The sequence below is a fragment of the Aotus nancymaae genome, unplaced genomic scaffold (assembly GCF_030222135.1).
Source record: "Aotus nancymaae isolate 86718 unplaced genomic scaffold, 86718_ANA_hifiasm-v0.15.2.pri h1tg000016l, whole genome shotgun sequence".
Taxonomy (NCBI): Eukaryota; Metazoa; Chordata; class Mammalia; order Primates; family Aotidae; genus Aotus; species Aotus nancymaae.
Genome location: NW_026988428.1, coordinates 54,994,169 through 55,014,201, shown reverse-complemented (window position 1 = coordinate 55,014,201; position 20,033 = coordinate 54,994,169). Strand labels below are relative to the sequence as shown.

Genomic DNA, 20,033 nt, shown 5'->3' with positions numbered 1-20,033 from the left:
ATTTCCAATTATACAGAGTGGAAGGATAAGAGGAAAGAAAGTTAATTTGGTGATATAAACTCATCTTTTTCTAAGTTTGGTGTTATAAAGTGATAATAGTTTGAGAAGGCTAGGTAGAGACAGGTTTTAAAATAGGAATATGTATATTACTTTTCAAGGGGGAAGAGGAAGAAGAGTTAGAGACGTGTCTAGATATGAAAAAGTACAAGAGTAACAAGATAGCAAAGAGATGATGGGAAGGAATTAACCCTTGTAAAGGAGAAAAACTTTTCTTCTTCCTGAGACTGAAGGAAAGGAAGAGAAAAATGGTAAAATTTCAGAGAAATTTTGGAATGATGAGAATGAAGGCTGAAGGAGTGTGTATCAAATGCTCTAATCTCCACAAAGTAGAATTTCAGATTATTTGTTAAGAGGAATTCAGTCTAGGCAGTGGGGCCACAGTGAAAATGGAAATTTTGAGAAGTTTGAAAAAGATTTCAGACACATGTATGCTTTTTCACCTTATAGTCTAACTCCAGTTACTCTGCTAAACATCCTAAATGGGCTCCAAGATTAGATCTACTTTCATGTACTATGTAAAAGAAAAAATATTTTATTTGGCAAGAATCATACACTATCATAATACACATGTAGGCTCATAAATGTCATAGTGTTGGTACATGAGCGACTTTTGTGATGTTGTTAGAACTAGAATATGTGACTAATAGAATAACTAATTTTTATTTTTATCATGTATGAATATTTTTTGTTTAGCATTCCCAAGGATTAAGTATGACAAATTATTTTAGAAAGGCAAGAACATACTTAATGTCATTTATCATGACTTTCCCCACTACTAAAACATCTTTTTTTTTTTCTGAAAAGTTCCTTTACCACATACACATCCCTCATAATTTCCAAGGATTTGAGGCCACTACAATTTACTTTTCTCTTTTCAACAAATGCAGATGTTGAAAGCTGAAACTTTAATGAGTAATAATGTAGTTGGATAAAAGCTGTGAGGATTAATGGTGTTGTAAAGGTCACTCCTGAAAGAAGAATTAATGTCTGATGCCATTAATAAACCACAGAAAACTGTGGACTGAAAGATGACTTAAGTTATTGTTAATGACATAGGGCTCTTTGCTATATATCTATTAGCTACAAATATAGAAAGTGACTTTTTGAGGTTGGTGACCAGTATTACAGTGTGTTCTATAAGAATGCTTTTGATATGGTACGCAAATGATAGGCAGCTCCAAAGAAAGGAGATCCTTAAAAGCCATGAATAGTTCAGAAGAATGATGGATAATTTTAGAATCTTTGACCAGATGTTATCTTTCCCTTATTGGCTTTTTCCACCTATATCAAACATATGTATAACACTTTTAACTTTTTTTCAAAGCATTTTTTTCATCTATTTTTTCACTGCAGCTGTTCTACAATTATAGACCCTTAACTAGATGGAGTAGATATCCATGTAATCTAGTCAAAACTTGTTATTTAGCAGATAGGAAACACAGACTTAAAGAGCCTATGTGTCCACACAGGGATTTGAAGTAATTTTTGTCAGAGCATAGACGGTTCTGTGATTCTATGTTTATTACCTCAGCTTTTAATTTTAAGGAAATAAGTGTTCATAAAAATCTAGTAGCTTGTCTAGACTTACAGCCAATAGATTTTGGAGCCTTATACCCATAATCTATTGGTTGGCATTTATTCTTTTTAGTTGATGCCTTTTGGTCGCCGCTCTGCAATAGATGCTCTTCTCAGTCATTTATTGTTTCACTCATCCATACAAATGAGATTTAAATACTTTCTCTCTGCCATACAGTTTGCTTAGAGGATAAGCAGACAACAGCCTTGGACTGAGGCTTTAGGTGCCTACAATCTTTTTTCCTAGCATATCTTTGAAACATATTGGAATGTACTGTTCTTAGCCTTCATTCCTCAAAGGCATTAACGCATGAAAACTGAACAAATCTAGTAGATACACATTGTCCAAGTAAAACAAAGGGCGGTATTTCCAAGTCCATTAATTGGCTACTTTATATGTACAACATGCTAGTGTAAGATATGATGACTTGAAGGAGGATATTATTTTGAAAGTTTGTTAGTTTGTCTTTTTATTTTATTTTTATTTATTATTAGTAGTATTATTATTTGAGGCAGAATCTTACTCTATCTGTTGCCCACACTGGAGCGTGGTGGCGCAATATTGGCTCACTGCAACCTCCACCACCTGGACTCAGATGATTCTCCCACCTCAGCCTCCCAAGTAGCTAGGACTACAGGCATGCACCACCAAAAATACAAAAGTATGAAAAATGTTTGTATTTTTTGTAGAGATGGGTTTTGCCATATTGTCCAGTCTGGCCTTGAACTCCTGGACTCAAGGGATCTGCCCACCTCAGCCTCCCAAACTGCTGGGATTACAGGCGTGAGTCACCATGCTCAGCTTGTTTTTACTAAGCAAAATTTATACAAGGATTTTAATGAGAAAACCTTTGTTTGTGGGAAAGTGATTGAAGGAATGAACAAGAATGTTGTGATTCATGGAAAGACACTGGATTATCAGGAAGTCGGAGGTATCATTCAAAGACACCTGGCAATTAACATTTGCATAACACTTTACAGTTTGCAAACTGCTTTCACGTGTATTATCTAATTCCTGTGAGCTTTTCTTTCCACAGGGAAAAGAAATGTGTACATATCAGGGTGCCAAAAACTTAATGTTTATCAATGACCACAAAAATAGAAAAAAAAAAAATTTGTTGAAAATCACTGGCAACACATATGCCATTACTTTTACTTACAACGGAAGAGTCCTATATAAAATAAATATGTAGTAAATTAAGATTTGTGTTGCATTAATATCATCTGTTAAATCCATGAATTTTAATAAATCTGTGCCATATGGTCCAGGCTTCTATTGATAAGAAGACAGAAATTATCGGTAGCCTTGGGATTATCAAGGCAGATACTTCCAACTTAGAATATGCATTTATTTCTTCAACAGATCCTGCCATGGGCCAAAGGAATAATAGTTTGAACAAAAAATGCCACGTAGACCATAGACCAATATGAAAGACAAATGCAACATAATATGACATTAAAAGCATTTACAAGGTTTTGAAGGAACACCTATATGGGAAGAACATGTCTAGGGTATGTGAGAGAGATTCTCACGGAAGGGGTGATGTTTGAATAAATTTACAAACACACCAGAATGAAAGAGCATTTCAACAAAAGAGAAAAACTTGGTATACAGGAGTGTGGAATGAAAGGACAAAGGCCTGTCCTTGGAATAGAGGAGAGTCCTGTGCAGCTTGAATGCAGGACTCATGAGAGACTGGCAAGAGGGGACACAGGAAAGATAAGCAGAGTTGATATCAGGAGGAGACTTTTAGACCTTGTCAAAGAGTTTGGAACTTATCTAAGAATGATGATTTTTAGGGAAGATTAAAAGAGTTTCTAAAGTTCCAGTAAAAGCTGCATACTATGATCTCGTCAAGATTTGCAATGCACATTAACATATTCAAGATTTTTAAACTTCATGCAGTTAAACCTTTTTAACTTTAATTTCATATTTCCTACACTTACTTGTACATGGAATTATTTTTCACGGACTATTACAGATCATTATTTTATGAAATGTTGCTTGAAGCACTAGGGTACCAGAAGAGGGTTTATAATCAGGGATTTTGATATCCAATTTTTTTGAAAGATAGATGATAGATAGATAAGATAGAGAGAGAGAGAGAGAGAGAGAGAGAGAGAGAGAGAGAGATAATTTTTATTTTTAGACAGAGTCTTGCTTTGTCACCCAAGCTGAATTGCAGTGGCAGGTGAACATGTCTCATTAAAGCCTCTACCTCCTAGGCTCAAGCAGTCCCCTGCCTCAGCCCCCAATTAGCTGGGACTACAGGCAAGCACCACCACAGTCCATTAATTTTTTTGCTTTTTTGGAGAGATGGGATTTCAGCATGTTGCCCAGGCTGGTTTCAAACTCCTGAGGTCAAGTGATCTATTCACCTCAGCCTCCCAAAGTGCTGGGATTATAGGCATGTGCTACCATTCCCAGCATTTTTTTTGCAATATTTTCAAGTTCTTTATCTGGAAGCAGAGTAGACATGAATTCAAAAAGTGTAAGCCTAAAGATAGGAAAACCAGTTAGGAGGGTAAGGCACAGTGAGATATCAGGTGCCTTTCATGAAAGCAAAGGTTGGAGAAGCAAATTTGAGAGCTGAGGAAGAAGTGCAACTGTCAGGGCTTGCTTGCCTTGTATCTTTAGTGGGTAGAGGAGACACTTTAAATTACTCCCAAGGATTGAATGGGCAACTGACAGGTCTGTGGAATATAGAAAGAGTGGATTGAGGATATGGAAAGATGATGAATTCTATGCCAGCTATGCTGCATTTCAGGTACTCATAGGACATTCAAGTAGAGAAGCTTATGGGACATTCAAGTAGAGAGGCTTAGTCAATAAACAGATACATGTATCTGGCAATCTGGGAGGGTTCGAGGCAAGCAGTAGTTAACTTTACATTCTTGGGATCACATCTCAATTCTTAGAGACATAGTACAGACCAAAGGTATTGTATATTGGTTTCCTAGAGCTACCATAACAAATTACTGTAAACTGGGCGGGTTGAAGCAGAAATTTATTCTCTCACTCTTCCGGGGGCTAGAAATCTGAAGTCAAGGTGTCAGCGGGTTGGTTCCTTCTGGAGGCTCTGAGTGAGAACCTGTCCCATGCTTCCATGCTGATGACATTCCCTGGCAGTCCCTGGCTCATAGATGCTTAACTCCAATCTCTGCCTCCCTATTTACTTGGCTTTCTCCCCTATCTCTGTGAGTCAAATCTCTCGCCTCTTATAAGGAAACCAGTTATTGGATTTAGGGCCCACCCTAATTTCAGGGTGATCTCACCTTGAGATCCTTAATTACATCTTCAAAGACCTTGTTTTCAAAAAAGGCCACAGTCACAGATAATGAAGTTTAGGACTTTGATATTTCTTTTGGGTAGACATGATTCAACCCATTACAAGTGATTTTGTATTTTATTTTCTTTCCTTGTGTAGCAGCCATTACTAATTCTTTCCTTTTAGAATTTATCTCCTCCAAAATTTTACTTTCTAGTTTGTCCCTTCTTTTCTGCCCCTGAAAAAAATATGTAAGGGGCCTTTTTAATTAAAAAAAGCAAAAACTTTGAGAATATTTTTGGTAATGGTTAAGAATAAATACTGAAGCATAAAATATCAAATTGTAGGCCAGGCGTGGTGGCTCACACCTGTAATACTAGCACTTTGGGAGGCCAAGGTGGGAGGATTGTGTGAATCCAGGAGTTCAAAACCAGCTTAGGCAACATAGCAAGACTCCATCTCAACAAAAATTTTAAAAGTAGCTGGAGGTAATGGCACGTGCCAATAGCCCCAGCTACTCAGGAGGCTGAGGCAGAAGGATTGCCTTAGCCCAGAAGTTCAACTTTGCAGTGAGCTATGATCATGTCACTGCACTCCAGCCTGAGTGACAGTGAGACCCTGTTTCCCAAAAAAAAAACAAAAAACAAATTATAGTGAATTTAACAAAGTTACAGAATCTTGCAAATTTCTTACATCAATGATTCCTTACCTGAATTTTCCAAATCTCATCTGAGATGTTAACTGTGAGTTATATTGACCTTTGCCATCTCATTTTCCTCTTAGGATTGAGGTTCACCAAACCTCTCCTATACACATGCCCTCCCATCTGATCCTGACTTTAGATGCAATTGCTGCTTGAATCTATAATGAAGGCAAAATATAATGTATCTATCAGGTAACCATTATGTATCTTTCTGGCCTTTATGGTCTGACACCCATTTCATCAAACTTCTGTGCCAGCCAGTGAATGACGCCCCCCCACAGATTTCATAATAGTCAACGCCCTGTTAACAAGAGTGCTTAGGATGAACATATAGGGAAAATGAAAGTGTAAAGAAAAGAGTAAAGAAAGGAGTCTGACATCTTTTCCTTCCTCCACAGATACCAAGCGCTATCTGCTCCTTCACATGTGTTTCTTCATCTAATTCTTCCATTAACTTTATCTTCCTTTTATAGTTAAGAGAAATGAAAACTTAGATTGAGCATTAAAATTTGTCAAATATCACACTTACTGAGAAGTGGAAATCCCAGATCCAGTTTAATCAAATTTCCAAATTCTACTTATTTTACTATGCCACTTTATAAAGTGACAGTTACTGAATAGCTTTCATTGACCATTTATTATAATTAAAAAACTATGTTAACTCACTTAATCTTGACGTTTCTGTTGAGTGTTACCCCTATTTAATTTATGAGACAAGTGCAATGTAGAAAAGTAAAACAATTCATATAGCTAGTAAGTGTCAAAGCTAGGATTTCAATTCAAGCTTTCCCAGCTCCAAAACTTGCATGCTTTTTCTAATGATTAGAATCTTGGACCAAAATCTAAGGATTAGGTAAAGGAAGGATCCCAGGGATACAAACACAGAGGAGGCAGTGAGGAAAAAGGAATAACGCTAAAATGAGTTTCAATAATGAGAGGATGGTCAGTCCTGTCATTCCTGTCAAGAAATGGAAAATGTCCTTTGGATTTATTTGACACCTAAAGACCAATAGCAACGGAAACAAGATTGAGGTGAGAATTGGAGAGTAAGGAGGGAACGGGAGATTATGAGATAATGCAACTTTTAGAAGCTTGACTTAGAAGATAAAAAGAGAAACAATGTTGGAAAAAGAAGGCAAAACAGAGTTAAAGAAGATACTTTATTTGCTTGTTTTAGGAGAAAGGAGAACTTTATCTACAAGTTGAGGTGGTAAGATGGTAGAGACGACTAGATAGATGATACAGTGAGAAATAGAATAATCAATGAAGAAGTATAGAAGAAACCATATTGCCATGTTTGTACCTATGCAACAATCCTGCATGTTCTTTACATGTACCCCAGAACCTAAAATGCAATAATATGTATGTATATATTTTTTAAAAAAAGAAATCTAAAACTCTAACATGAGATTAGGAGATTTGCCTTGATTGAGAGCAAAGGGATCATTTTTATTGAAACAGGAGGAACAAAATGGCGTAAATGGAAATGAATTTGAAGCCAGCAGAAGGTAAGAGTGAGGGTAGGGTCAGGAAGGTGAGAGTTCAGCCTTATTGCTCCTTGCAAAACCAGAGGCAAGGCCATTTGCTGAGAGAGACGGAGTCAGCAGGCTTCAGGATTTGGTGACTATGATGAGAACAAACTGTAAAGAACCAGGAAACAATCCTATTAAGATTGAATGTTGTCATATATAAATGGCTTTATGATTTAACATAGTGGATACAAATGTTAACATTTCATATAGCATTATAATGAAAACTCAAGAGTCTCTAAAAGCAAAAATGTTTATTTTAAAGTGAACAGTTATTTCTACCTGCACAGAAACACACATCTCAAATTGGAAATAACCATTACAGAACATAGGTCTGTCAGTTACTCCCCCTCATAATAATTTACATTCCTCTTGCATCTATATTAATCATTTTTCCTACACAATGTTATCTTGGCAGTCCCTAAAAAGCATAAAGAATTCATGCTTTTATTCAGTGCCATGTGCCAAGCCATTTGAAATATATTTGTGTTCTGGAGAAGCTAATTAGACTACATAGAAGCTAAATAGACTACAAAAATGTATGATGCCAGGTTGTATATAAGCAGGGGTTAGAGCATAGAAAAATCAGACTGACCCTCTTAAGATATTACTAAAGGAACATATACCAAGATCATCATTGTCATGTGAGAGTTTTATTTCTATCTAGAGTAATATTGTTCATGAACAATTTCAAGAATTATACATTAAGAAGGATGCACAGGAGAACCAAATTAGGATGTTGAGGATAATAAAATACAATCATATTTTACAGTAAATATTAACCCTAAAGATCTGTTCTACGTTTAGAGTTGTTTTCAATTCATTATTGTGTTTATAATGAGCAGAGATGTTTTGTTTCTTGAATAAGTTCCAATGAATTTCGCTCTGAAAGGCAAAATATATAATCACTCTCAAGCTTCCCCTCTCTATCGCCTACACTGGAACTTTTCCTTCTGCCTCAAGGAGATCAGAGGACCAGGTCTACTCTGTGCATAGTAATAGGGGAAAATGGATCATTTAGAAACCTGCCAGCACTGAATACTGCACTAATCTGACATCAGTTTCTTGAATAGAAACATTTAAGCAGCAAGAAAATATTCTATGTTTTTTGGCAATCACCGGATCAGATAGAAGAGTCTAGCAATACAACAAGGATGTGTAATCTGACATGATTAGACAAGGCTCTTTAGTACCAGAACATTCATAATTGAGACAAAGAGTATTAATAACACTTTCCTAACACGGCAGTTAGCCATTTTATATTTCCTTTCTTTAATCTTAGTGTTTTTCAACAAATCATGGGATTTAATAGCATGTTTTGGCAGATTAGAGGATTTATGGCCCAGATGTTTTTTGTTCTAAAAATGGATTAGGGTGTAAAGTTTGCTGGAATCCATGGAACATGTTGAGGCAAGCCGGTCATTTTATGTGTGATTAGTGCCTGCCTTCTGTCTCACAGTCCCTCCATCTGTCACAATTCACCAATGGATCTGGTTAGATTTAGCCTCGTGTCACAAACAAGTCCCTTTTCTGGGCAATTTCATATTACAGATTCATTTTATGCCATTTTATGCCCTAGTTAAAAGATAGGGAGAGAAAAAGATATTAGCTTTTCTTTAAATGTTTGCAAAACATTTTTTTCCATCAGTATTCTATTCTAATATCATGCACCTCATCATACTAACATGTATCAAATAAATAAATGACCAGTGTTAAAATTAAAATTAAGTTAAAAATTAGTTTTGGTTGTTACACCTGTTATTCTGTAAAAGCAATATTTTGGTAGTGTGTTTTACTAACCATGGACTGTGGAGTTGCATACATAGGCTGATCATTTGGCCATCTTACTAAGAATGTGAATTAAGTGTGGCTATAGTTGAGAGTAGCCACAGTTTCCTATCAAACAATTACAGGTGCTTGGTTACATTCTGTGCTTGAAATTTAGCCTAACTATTACAAGTTTGCATCCATAGCAAACCACTGCCACCTGTGGTTTATTTCACCATAAATGGATTTAGGAGGAAAATGCTCTTCAGTCAGTTAATAATGATTTATTTCTTCTGTATATAACAAACCTAATAGTGCTGTACAGACCCTCTTAAGTGGTCTTTCTACTACTAGGAGAGACTCAATAATCATAGTTATAATTATGAATACCTAAATTCTATGCTAATATTCAAATGTTCCTTGCAGGAAAAAAAAGTTAAAAATGGGTTTTATATTTGCACTACAAAGTAATATTCGAATAATAAAGCATTTACTTAAAAATTACATTTTTAACTTATTTCAAAATAGTTGGAAACAACCATATTTCACCCAGATATTATATTTTTATTACAGATATTTGAACATATTAGAAACATGTTTATATATGCATGTATGACTCTGTGAATCAGTCATTGTCAATTATTTATTTATTCATTTTAGATGAATTCCATGGAGAAATCATTATAGGTCGGACACTAGCTGTTACCAAAAGAATAAGTGATTTTTATGGTTAAAGGTTAGCATAGACATGCATTCATACAAAAGATGTCCTTTGATCTATCTCATTTTCAGGTTACTTAAATGACCATGATGCTGTCACCAAGGCAATCCAAGAAGCTCGGCAAATGAAGGAACAACTTAGACGGGAACAACAGGTGCTTGATGGGAAGGTGGCTGTTGTGAATAGTCTGGGTCTCAATAACTGCCGAACAGAAAAGGTCAGTTCATAAAATAACTTACTTTCTAAAAATACTTAAATTGCCTAATGCTTTAAAAAAAAATTCTTTTTCATTGTCTTACCATCCTCAGAATGATGGTTCTCTGTCCCTTTTTTCCCTCCATCAATACAGAAGGCCTCATTGTCATCCTAATCAAAACCATCTGGAAATGGGAAGAGTTACAATTCTCTTTATCCATCTCCAAACCTTATTGACAGTGAATATCCCCTTTTATGCCACAGCTTGTATCAAAACAAAATGGCATTTGAAATATCTGAGTCTGACTAAAAGTTTTGCTTTTCAGAGATGCTTAACTTGTATTTGGGGATGAGCTGGATTTGAAATGCTGAATCTTCTTTAATCAGCATAAGCTTGGATGATACCCATGCTCATAGTCTAAGTATTTAGGATCCTGAGCTTGTCATAATATGTTTCCAATGCAAACCACTGTCAAGTATGAGACGAGTTCACAACTGGAAATTTTGACTTTATCATAAAACAAAATGTATTTATTAAAACTTTGACATTATTTGTATTATAGCTAAGGCCTGAATTAGTCTGAGATACAATGATTTCAAGCCCTTTTGTCTAAGCATACATGGTATTTTATTTAGAAAGATATTATAGGTTGTAAAGTCATCAGAATTATGTACTTTTGGAATATCTGACATGTTTTGAATTGAAATTTTAAAATGTTACCCAGTCCCCTTTACAGAATCCTCTAGATCCAGTAGATAAGAGAAAAAATGATCAGCTACTTAGCAATAACTGGAAAGTTAATCATAATGGGAAGCTTATGAGTCAAACAGAATTGTCTAGAATGAGCAGATTGCTAATTTGGATAGCTTTCTAGTTTCCCAGGTTTTATGTGGAGTTTGATGTATAATCACTAAAAAGCTGGCAAACCGTATAGTGAAGGTGAAAGGTATGGGTGATCCTGTCACAACTGCTGTTTCCCTGGTCCTAATATGGTAAAAGTTGAGGATGGAGAAATGATTTCAGTTCTATTGTGTGTCCAGAGGGGAGAGCAAAGCATGGATCAGTATACATCCCTTGCAGTCTTACAACATAAGACATGTGACATTGGTGTCCAGAGAAGGGCACATTTTTATAGCTAAGCACCAAAAGGAAGGGGGAAAGCAAAGTGACAGTTCTAAGAAGGAATGATAGCAAGCATAAAGGAATTTATATTCAAATATTTAAACATTCTTGAAAGGATGCTTAAACAGAAATTCCTTTTCTCTGCTCCCCATGTAGAAATGAGTTTAACACTCAGCCAGATGCTAATGCAAAGTGACTCAAGCTATTCCTCGCAAGCATAGCTAAATTGCCGTTATTTGTTAAGCGCATTGAATTCAGCTGTGGATACAGCAGTTGGTTGCATTCAGCAAGCATCTGTACCCTTTTTTTTTTAATCCTCCAAAGCAGAGACAACTCTACCTATCTCCCCCCTCTCTTCCCCAGTGCTGGCTGGGAATTGTCAAGTGACAACCGACCAAATCCTTTTGGACAGGAAGCCTTCATCCTGAGTTCTGTATACTTGCAAAGCAGGCCTTGTGGTTGGATCAGGGAGCCCATTAAAAGTACTTTGATGGTATGGAAATTCATCTTCATGAAGCTCCTAGGCCCCTAAGCAGCGTGCTGTTTAGCTGTGGTTACAGATCAGTCATTCAGATCGGAGGGCAATAATTGTGCTGACGGCTTGTAAGGCAATGGAAGTACATAAAATAATCCTGAGACCTCCGCCATGGCACTGTGAGTTAATCTTCTCTAATACAGATCAGCTGTTGTTCTAACACATGACTTTATGCTGGCTCCAGTGACTCTGCACAGCCTTTTGATTAAGTAGCAGGAGTGGAACCATCTGCATTCACTTTATTATATACTTGTCCATTGTTAGGGGACCTTATTTCCACTTCTTGTTCCATCTCCACAATCATACTTTATTTCTCTGATTAGCACCTCTTGGGTTGCAGGAGTGAGAGCTGCCTCTGTTGATAGCTACTGCTGCAACTTTCCTTTCTCTTTTGTAGTTATAACAACTTAAAGAAAATCTATTTTTTAAATAATACCTGCCAAAACCTGTTGGACAGTTAAGATGTCTCTGTTCTCAAGAAGTTCATCATTCCTGAATCTTGTCACCATGCACTTTTGATGTAGTTGAGTTACATCTTGAACTATAGTCTTATAATTTATGAGTTTTTATGTGAAAAACTTAAATTATGAAAATGAGCAGTTTCATTATTGTAATAGTATAACAAACTCTTATAATGTAAAAGGAAACCTTCTCAACCAAAGGATCTGAATTATCTCATCCCTTATGTTACCCTGACACCTGAAAATGTAATTGAATTATTGAAATTCTTTGAAGGAGATATTACTATAGTTTGTGGTTGACTTTTCCTGTTGAAATAACTTGAGTATCATTTCTAGAATATAAATGATCAATCTGTGTCTGTGTAACTCATGAAAATGAGATAATGTCATACTTACATCTTTTAATTAGCAATTATTGAACATTAGCACATGCTATGTATTAGAGACTGTGATATGTACTGGAGGTATTGTGTTAAACCAGAAAATGTGAGTTCTCCCTTTATAGAGCTTACAGTTTGGATCAAATTATTATTTGACTGTTACTCATTACATATTTATGTGTGTGAGCCCACCTATAGAATTGAATAAAGACCTCATATTGCTTAGCATGTCAAATCCATTATATACTTGAATTGACAAAAGTAGACACATATTCTTTCACATGAACCACATATCCATGTGTATTGTGTTATTTTTCTAATACCTATCTTTTTATTTGAGTTTTATGATCACTCAGTATTATCTATGGCCAATAAATATGTTCATCAGTAATTGGTTTGAAATGTTGCCATAGAGTTTAGTGAAAGACATTAAATAATATATGATAAATTCCTCTTACATTTTGCACTATCATCTTATATCACTTGAATCCCAAAAGAAGGGCATGTTTTTCCATCTAAAATAATACTCCCGTCTGGGTGTTGTAGCTCACGCCTGTAATCCCAACACTTCTTTGGGAAGCCAAGGTGGGCAGATCATGAGGTCAGGAGTTCAAGACCAGCCTGACCAATGTGATGAAACCCCGTCTCTATTAAAGATACAAAAAATTAGCCAGGCGTGGTGGCACAGTCCGTAATCCCAGCTGCTCAGGAGGCTGAAGCAGGAGAATCGCTTGAACCTGGGAGGCAGAGGTTGCAGAGAACTGTGATCACGCCATTGCATGCCAGCCTGGGTGACTCTGTCTCAAAATAATAATAATAATAATAATAATAATATTCCTAACTCCCTAAACCCAGAAAATATGTGTAAGGTAAGGAGTGCAAGAGATAAAGCAGAAATAAAGAAGGGAAGGAACTGGGAGAAAGGAACAAAAGTAAAGAGGTTCAACCTGGTGCTTTACATCAACCTAAAAGATACCATGACCTGAGCTCCAGATAATTGGAATTTTGTGGTGGAGGTCTGTTTTCTTAGGCACACAGCCTTATACACATTAACTTTTCTTCACATCTCAAATAGCCAGTCATGTGGTTATCCCAGCTAGAAGGTCTTAATTCTGAAAAGCTGTAACTGGACAGTGAAAACAATTAGAGGTGTAAAGATAGAGACCAGTGATTTCTGAGTGATATGTACCAAAACACATAATGAAAGTCATTTTTACAGAAACACATTTTAATGGAGGACTTGTAAAAGATTTTTTTTTATTTCTTTACTTTTCTTGGAAGTGTTTCAACATACCCAAGAACTGTGTGTGTCAGGTTTCTTGGAAACTCTGGGACACAGTGTTATTTGTAATTGTCATCTCTGGTTAATTATAGACTGATTGTATATTCAAATAATGTTACCTTTTACCGCACAGCTTTGTTACAGATTAGTGTTGTGGATGAAAAAGTAACTTCTCAGGTATGAAGGAACAGAAAGAAGCCTCTCATATTTTGTTTTGTAAAAAACATACTTTGCTTCATTACCACCCAGATGGCACAATTTTGTTCATAGAGTCAAGGGCAGGTTCTTGACCTTGTGTTTGAAAGTATCCATATTAATAAGAGATTATAAAAACCCCAGTTTTTGTCATCCTGATCCTACCAGACAGTGTTAATACAATAGAGGCCCAATGTACTCAGTTGAAATGAAAAATAGAACAGAAGCTTTTCTGTTTGTGTCACTCACTCCGATTATAGTTATCCTGGGAAGACTGTGTCTATACTGTCATAGCTATTAGGAATGAGTTTCACTACTTGTATCAGGAAATCTGAATATGGTAGCTTAAATAGTGGTTTATTTTATCATATAATGAAGTTCAGGAGTAGGAGGTTGGTGGCATTTGTTCGTCTACTTGATATCAGAGTTGAAATCTGTGATTCTCTTGACTTTTCCCTTTGGGTCCCAAAATTGTTGCACTTGCAGCTATCACATCCACATAAAGGCAGGCAGACTCAGAAAGGTGAAGTCATTTTCTCTTTGCTAACTTCAGTCTTCATTCTAACAGGGGTATTTGATTTCTCTTCTCAAGCTGCCTTCCACAAACATCTCATTGGCTAGAACTGGGTCATGTGAACATCTTTAAGACAATTATTGACCAAAGGAAAGAGATTGCTTCAAATTCATCATGAATTATTTTTTTACCACTAAATTAGAGAGCTAGTTCTATCTTCTCTCAGATCAAGGGATATCTTGAGATCAAAGGTAACATTAGCTGGGGGCAAAAGAAGGTCAATGGCTATTGGGTAGGAAAATGAGATTGTCAGCCACAGCCATATTATAAAAATGGTATCAAAGCTCTCAAATATTTCCTTCATGAAACTGGTTCATTTTGTTTGTTTTATAATTGTTGCCATCTATCTATCTGTTGCTCTTCTACTATTACATGTCCAGGGTCTTATACCTTGTCTGGGGTTCACAAAGAATTAAATAACACACAAGCATGTGTACAAGAGACATTGCTTGATGACAGGTTAAATCCGTAAATGTATATTCACATACATGCCTATACATGTTAAGACCGACTTCTGTATTGCTTTTCTTATGTAAAACAGATGTCACTCACAAAAATAAGCATGCAAATGTGTGCATATATTAAAGGTAGAGAATGTATTCACTGAACATTAATTGCCTACAGTGTACCTGGAATGTCAACACATAATTCAGGCTATGAATTCATCTATCATTGTAAATCATAGCTGGAAAAATGTCTTACTTTTTCTTCTGAGCTTTAGTGAAAATTCTTTGTAATTTTCTGTCAAATAAGATGGAAATCTGGTAAATAGCAATATTTTAATTAAGAATTTACTCAATAATGAAAACAGTTTCTAATTTTGACTCTTTCCGAGTCATATTCATAAGAAGCCTTACCACAGGCTATATAGGCTAGTTGTAAACAAGTTAATTTTATTTGTATGGCACTTGGAAGCCCGTCCATTACAACCATCTCTTTTCTGCCATTGTCAACCCTTTTCTTTCCCTTTAACAGAGTGCCAAACATGAAATGACAGTGACCAATGTTGACTTAATGTGGATGTTTAATAATGAAAAAAAAGTGTGTCATTCCCAGCATTTGTTACAAATGGCAGTAAGTGTATCGGATGGCAGCCCTGTAATAATTTTACATCCATCATTCTTTCCTGATGCTTCGCTGGCCATCTGATGGATGGGGCCAGCAGTGTTAACTCTTCGGAAACTGACACAATGTATGTAGTTCACCATGATCTAACACATGCTCCTTCCTTTAGATAAGGAGAAGGCCTGAGGAATTGTGAATTACAGGTTTTGCTTTGAAAAGTGACTCTGAAGGAACTCATGCCTCTCTAGTCAGTAGAAGATGCTTCAATTAATGATTTACAGATGGGTTTTATAAATGTTGCCTTTAGCTAAAATAAATTATAAAAGTCAAATTAGAAATAGATATTTCAATAGCTAGAGAAAAATTGTATAAAGGAAGTAGGCGTGTTAGGTAAATCCTTCTGCAGGAAAATAAAATAGATCTTTGCAACAGTGTGGTAAAGCAGATTTTACAAGGGATGTGTGTGTATTTAAAAAATGTTCCCAATGTTTTAAATCCTCTGGCTAGAATTTGCCTAGGAACAAATTAAAATAACACAAGTGATTAATATTTTCTCTTTTTAAAGTGAGCATATATTATTTTTTAATCTCTACATTTACATGTAATTATTTATTTGGTGACTTTAATTAAAAGATACACAAAACCTGAAGTTGAATATTTACCTTCTTATTATTGGAATCTCTCTACTCTGAAAATTTATGTAAAATGAAAGGAAAACTGCTTTCTAGGCAGCCGATTATTAGAAAATCTACACCAGCTTTTTGTGTGCAAGTTGGCATTTGATCCTTAGGTTTTCTTTCCTTTTGTTTTTCATTCATAAAACCTTCTTAATTCTGAGTGTCTTAGCTAGGGAACACTTCTTATGGGACAGGAGGGGAGAGGAAAACCCCTTAGTGAATATTATCAGCACAGAGCAGCCAGTTTTCAAAGACCATGACAAAAAGGCAAATAGGTATTATGTCATCACCATCCATCACTCTATATGTCAGCCTTTCAATAATTCCAATCGACATTCTGGACAGGCTGATGCAAGTTAAAGGGGCTGTTTGTTTTTAGAAATTGAGTAGAGGATGTCTATAGCCTTTTGTTCTAGACGATTTTCTTCTGTGTCTTTTCATTTCTTTCTCTTCATTTCTTTTCTTTTTGGGGGTATTTAATTGAAATACATGCCGAGTTTGCAGACTGCAAAGATCAGAGCTGTTTTCGTCCAGCAGTGGTAACTATGCATTAAACATTTTGATTTGTTTGAGCTTGAAGTTTAGTCCTTTTTTGCCATTTGCTTCATGGAGTTTGTGTATATTTACAGCCTCTGCATTTAATGGCCACATGCCTTATTTTCACAGATGGCCAGTGGAAGACTTTTTCTTTCTCTTAGTATAGCCTGCTTTCAGTTTTGCTACATTTGTCACAGTGCCACTACTTGCAGCTAGCAAGTGCCCACGCTTGGTGGGGAGCAATTATGGTGTGAGTTTTTAAGGAGCTTTTTAAAGGTTTTTTTTTTTTCCAGTAAACTTTTTATGGTTTAATTTTCAAGCCTAGAAAAGCTGTGCATGTTTTCAAACAGAGAGTCTTGTGTTCTTTACATCATTCTGGTAGAGGGGTTAGTGTAGGATGGTCCAATAAAATGAGACTCATAGGGCATGCCAAATTGGGCTTTCAGAGAGACACCCACAGGCCTCTCTGATGATTGAAATTGTCTATTTGTTTAAGGATTCGAGGATATGCTCACAATAGTACTCCTGAAAAAAATAAGTTTGAAAACACTATGTATAGAATGATGTCGATATTTTTTAAAGTATATTTCCATGATGCATAGATAAAAGACTAAAAGAATATACAACAAAATGTCAACAATAGTTATGGGGTTGTAAATTTTCATATGTAGTTCCACATTTCTGAATTTTCTAATTTTCAATAAGTGAAGTAAGACTCACTTTTGTTATGGGACCAGAACTGCTCTTTATAAAAACCTAGCCTGTCAAAGAGTGGTCTTTCTTTTCTCCCTTGGTCCCTTCCTTCTCTTCAATATCAAATAGCTGCCTTCAAGACACTTACACATTAAGACACTGAAATAATTAAGGATAAGTTTGTTTTGCAGTTACCCTCTATATTTAGTAGATGTATTCCTTATTACATTCATTGCAAGCTATTTTACCAGTATGGATTTACAACTATTAGGAAAATATGAGGACTGTAGAATGTATTTAAAGGTCTCATTGAATCTTTCCAGTCACACCTTTTCTCTTCTTTTACAAATAAAAAAAGACTTGCTGGGCGCAGTAGCTCATGCCTGTAATCCCAGCACTTTGGGAGGCTGAGGCGGGTGGATCACCTGAGGCTGGGAGTTCGAGACCAGCTACCCAACATGGAGAAACTCCATCTCTACTAAAAATACAAAAATTAGCCAGGTGTGGTGGCACATGCCTTTAGTCCCAGCTACTAGGGAGGCTGAGGCAGGAGAATCGCTTGAACCCAGGAGGCAGAGGTTGTGGTGAGCTGAGATCACACCATTGTACTCCAGACTGGTCAACAAGAGTGAAACTCCATCTCAAAAATAAATAAATAAATAAAGACTCGCCTATGCCTATGTCATAGGAGCATAACAGCTATTGATATTTATTTTGTACCTTAACATTTTCACAGGGCTTTCCCATCATAGTTTGGTCTCATTCTGTAATGTAAGTAGAACAGTATTCTTTGTTTAAAAAATTGTTTTAACTTGAGATTAGAGAAGATTAGAGGAATTCAAGTGATAGATCAGTCTTTGAACTAAAGTCTTACAGCTCAAAGTCCAGTCTCTTTTCTAATGGACAATGGAAAGGGCATTCCAGAAAGTAACTCAGTTCCTGTTCAGTTCACTTGTGCCCCAGCATTGGTCATGTATAGTCCTCAGCACATTTTTGAGACTTGATCAAAAGAATTTCATTTAAGCAATCACCATCGCCACAACCTGCGCATCTGTTTTCCAGTTCTTCATTTTTCCTGTTTCTGCTCCGTCTTTCATTCTTCCTGTCTTCACCATGCACCAAACCCCATCGCTGGAGTCAATAAAGCAAAAACAATATACTCAATCTTAGCTACTTTGTTTCTCCCCAGCACCTCTGATAAAACAAGTGATGAAGTTTCAGCTGTTCATTAAAATGAGATTTAAAATACCCATTCTAATATATATTTTTCTCTCTCTGTATTTAAGTTTCCATAGATAGTTGAAAAGAGAACTATAACCCTGATGTGCCTGTTTCTGTTGTTAGACTCAGCATTTCTGAACCAAGCCATGACTCTTTAAAATGATCAGATTATATTTATTTAACTGAAGTAACTACTGGCTACTGAGGCTACATTTGTAATAATGCTGACAGTTTTATCGCTTTTATTCCATGAAAAGGAGAAATTGAAGAAAGTAATTCTATATGTTTCTGTAGCTCAGTAGCTGAGTCACCCATTGTTTATAGAATAATTATCTTCAGACAACATTCCACTTTTATGTTTACATTTGTGTAGCCCTCCCACCAACTGGACATCCTGCGTAGGTTGCAAATTCTATTATTTTTCTTAGTTGGCCTGCTGATTTTCTCACATTAACCCTTCTGATTTGACTGAGTATGTACACTATGTCTGTCTGCCGCAGTTTGGAAGAACAACACAGTCTTTTTTTAGACGTTGGCTGAAAGCTGACCATATATAAAGACATTTAAAATCCCAGGTTTTGGTTTTTTCCCCTCTGCCTCCCTTCTTCCACATGGACACACCTTAAGCAAAGCACCGTGGTGACAAAGAAGCAAGGACCCGTATTTTACTGTTATAGTATTCCTGTGTAAAGTTCTTGGTGAATTGTTTGTTTTCTATACATTCTTTTGAGTAGCCTTTCTGTACATTACACATCCAGGCCATAGGGAATGTTTTCCTTCCTGTGGCAGTGGTTTCCTGTTTTAAGGGCTAAATTCGTAATGTTGAATGGGGACACGTAAGTGTGTCTCTAACAAAGTACCTGAATTTGCAAGTCTAATTACTGTTGGACAGTCTCCTCACAAAATACGTCTGAGTAGCTATCATATTTTTGTTTTTTACAAAATTTGAAATGTCTTCCTTGAATTTAAGAAAACAATTATGGAATTATTGATTATGAAACAATAGCTTTAAGTACTGAAACTTATTAGCTAATACCTTTTTAAAAAATTATCATTTACAAGTAGAGAAAGTATACAAATATAACAAATTACACAAAACCTGAAAAAGATGTTTCAGTGGAGTAGAGAGAAAGCATCAGCAATAGTTGTCTTTAAATATCTTGCAAACATCCATGTTTAAAAAGAATCAAAGCCTGTTTTTTGTGAGATATGTGTCAAAATAGTTTTGTTATATTGAGTTCAGTCAAGTAGGACATAAAATCATAGAATTGAAGGTTTGAAAGAAAATGAAAAGGGCCTATCATTCAACCTTGAATTGCCTCTTCAGTATCTGTAATATGCTAGGTAGATTGTCATATGGCCACTACTTGAAAATCTCTTGGAAGGTGGAAATTTCTTCCATCCTGAGGCAGCCCATTCAATGGACAGGCAGCTCGGACTGTTAGATCACTCTTCCTTCAGGGGTTCATTG

General features: G+C 36.0%; 1 protein-coding gene across 10 annotated transcripts in view; it reads left to right on the top strand.

Moving 5' to 3' along the window:
• The window catches only part of SOX5 (SRY-box transcription factor 5), a 1,022,042-nt gene that overhangs the window by 978,682 nt on the left and 23,327 nt on the right, over nt 1-20,033 (top strand). For all 10 annotated transcript variants that reach the window (XM_064377351.1, XM_012457140.3, XM_064377349.1 and 7 more), the window contains one exon: nt 9,696-9,841. In XM_064377351.1, the coding sequence (XP_064233421.1) occupies nt 9,696-9,841 (146 nt within the window). The remainder of the gene's footprint in view (nt 1-9,695; nt 9,842-20,033) is intronic.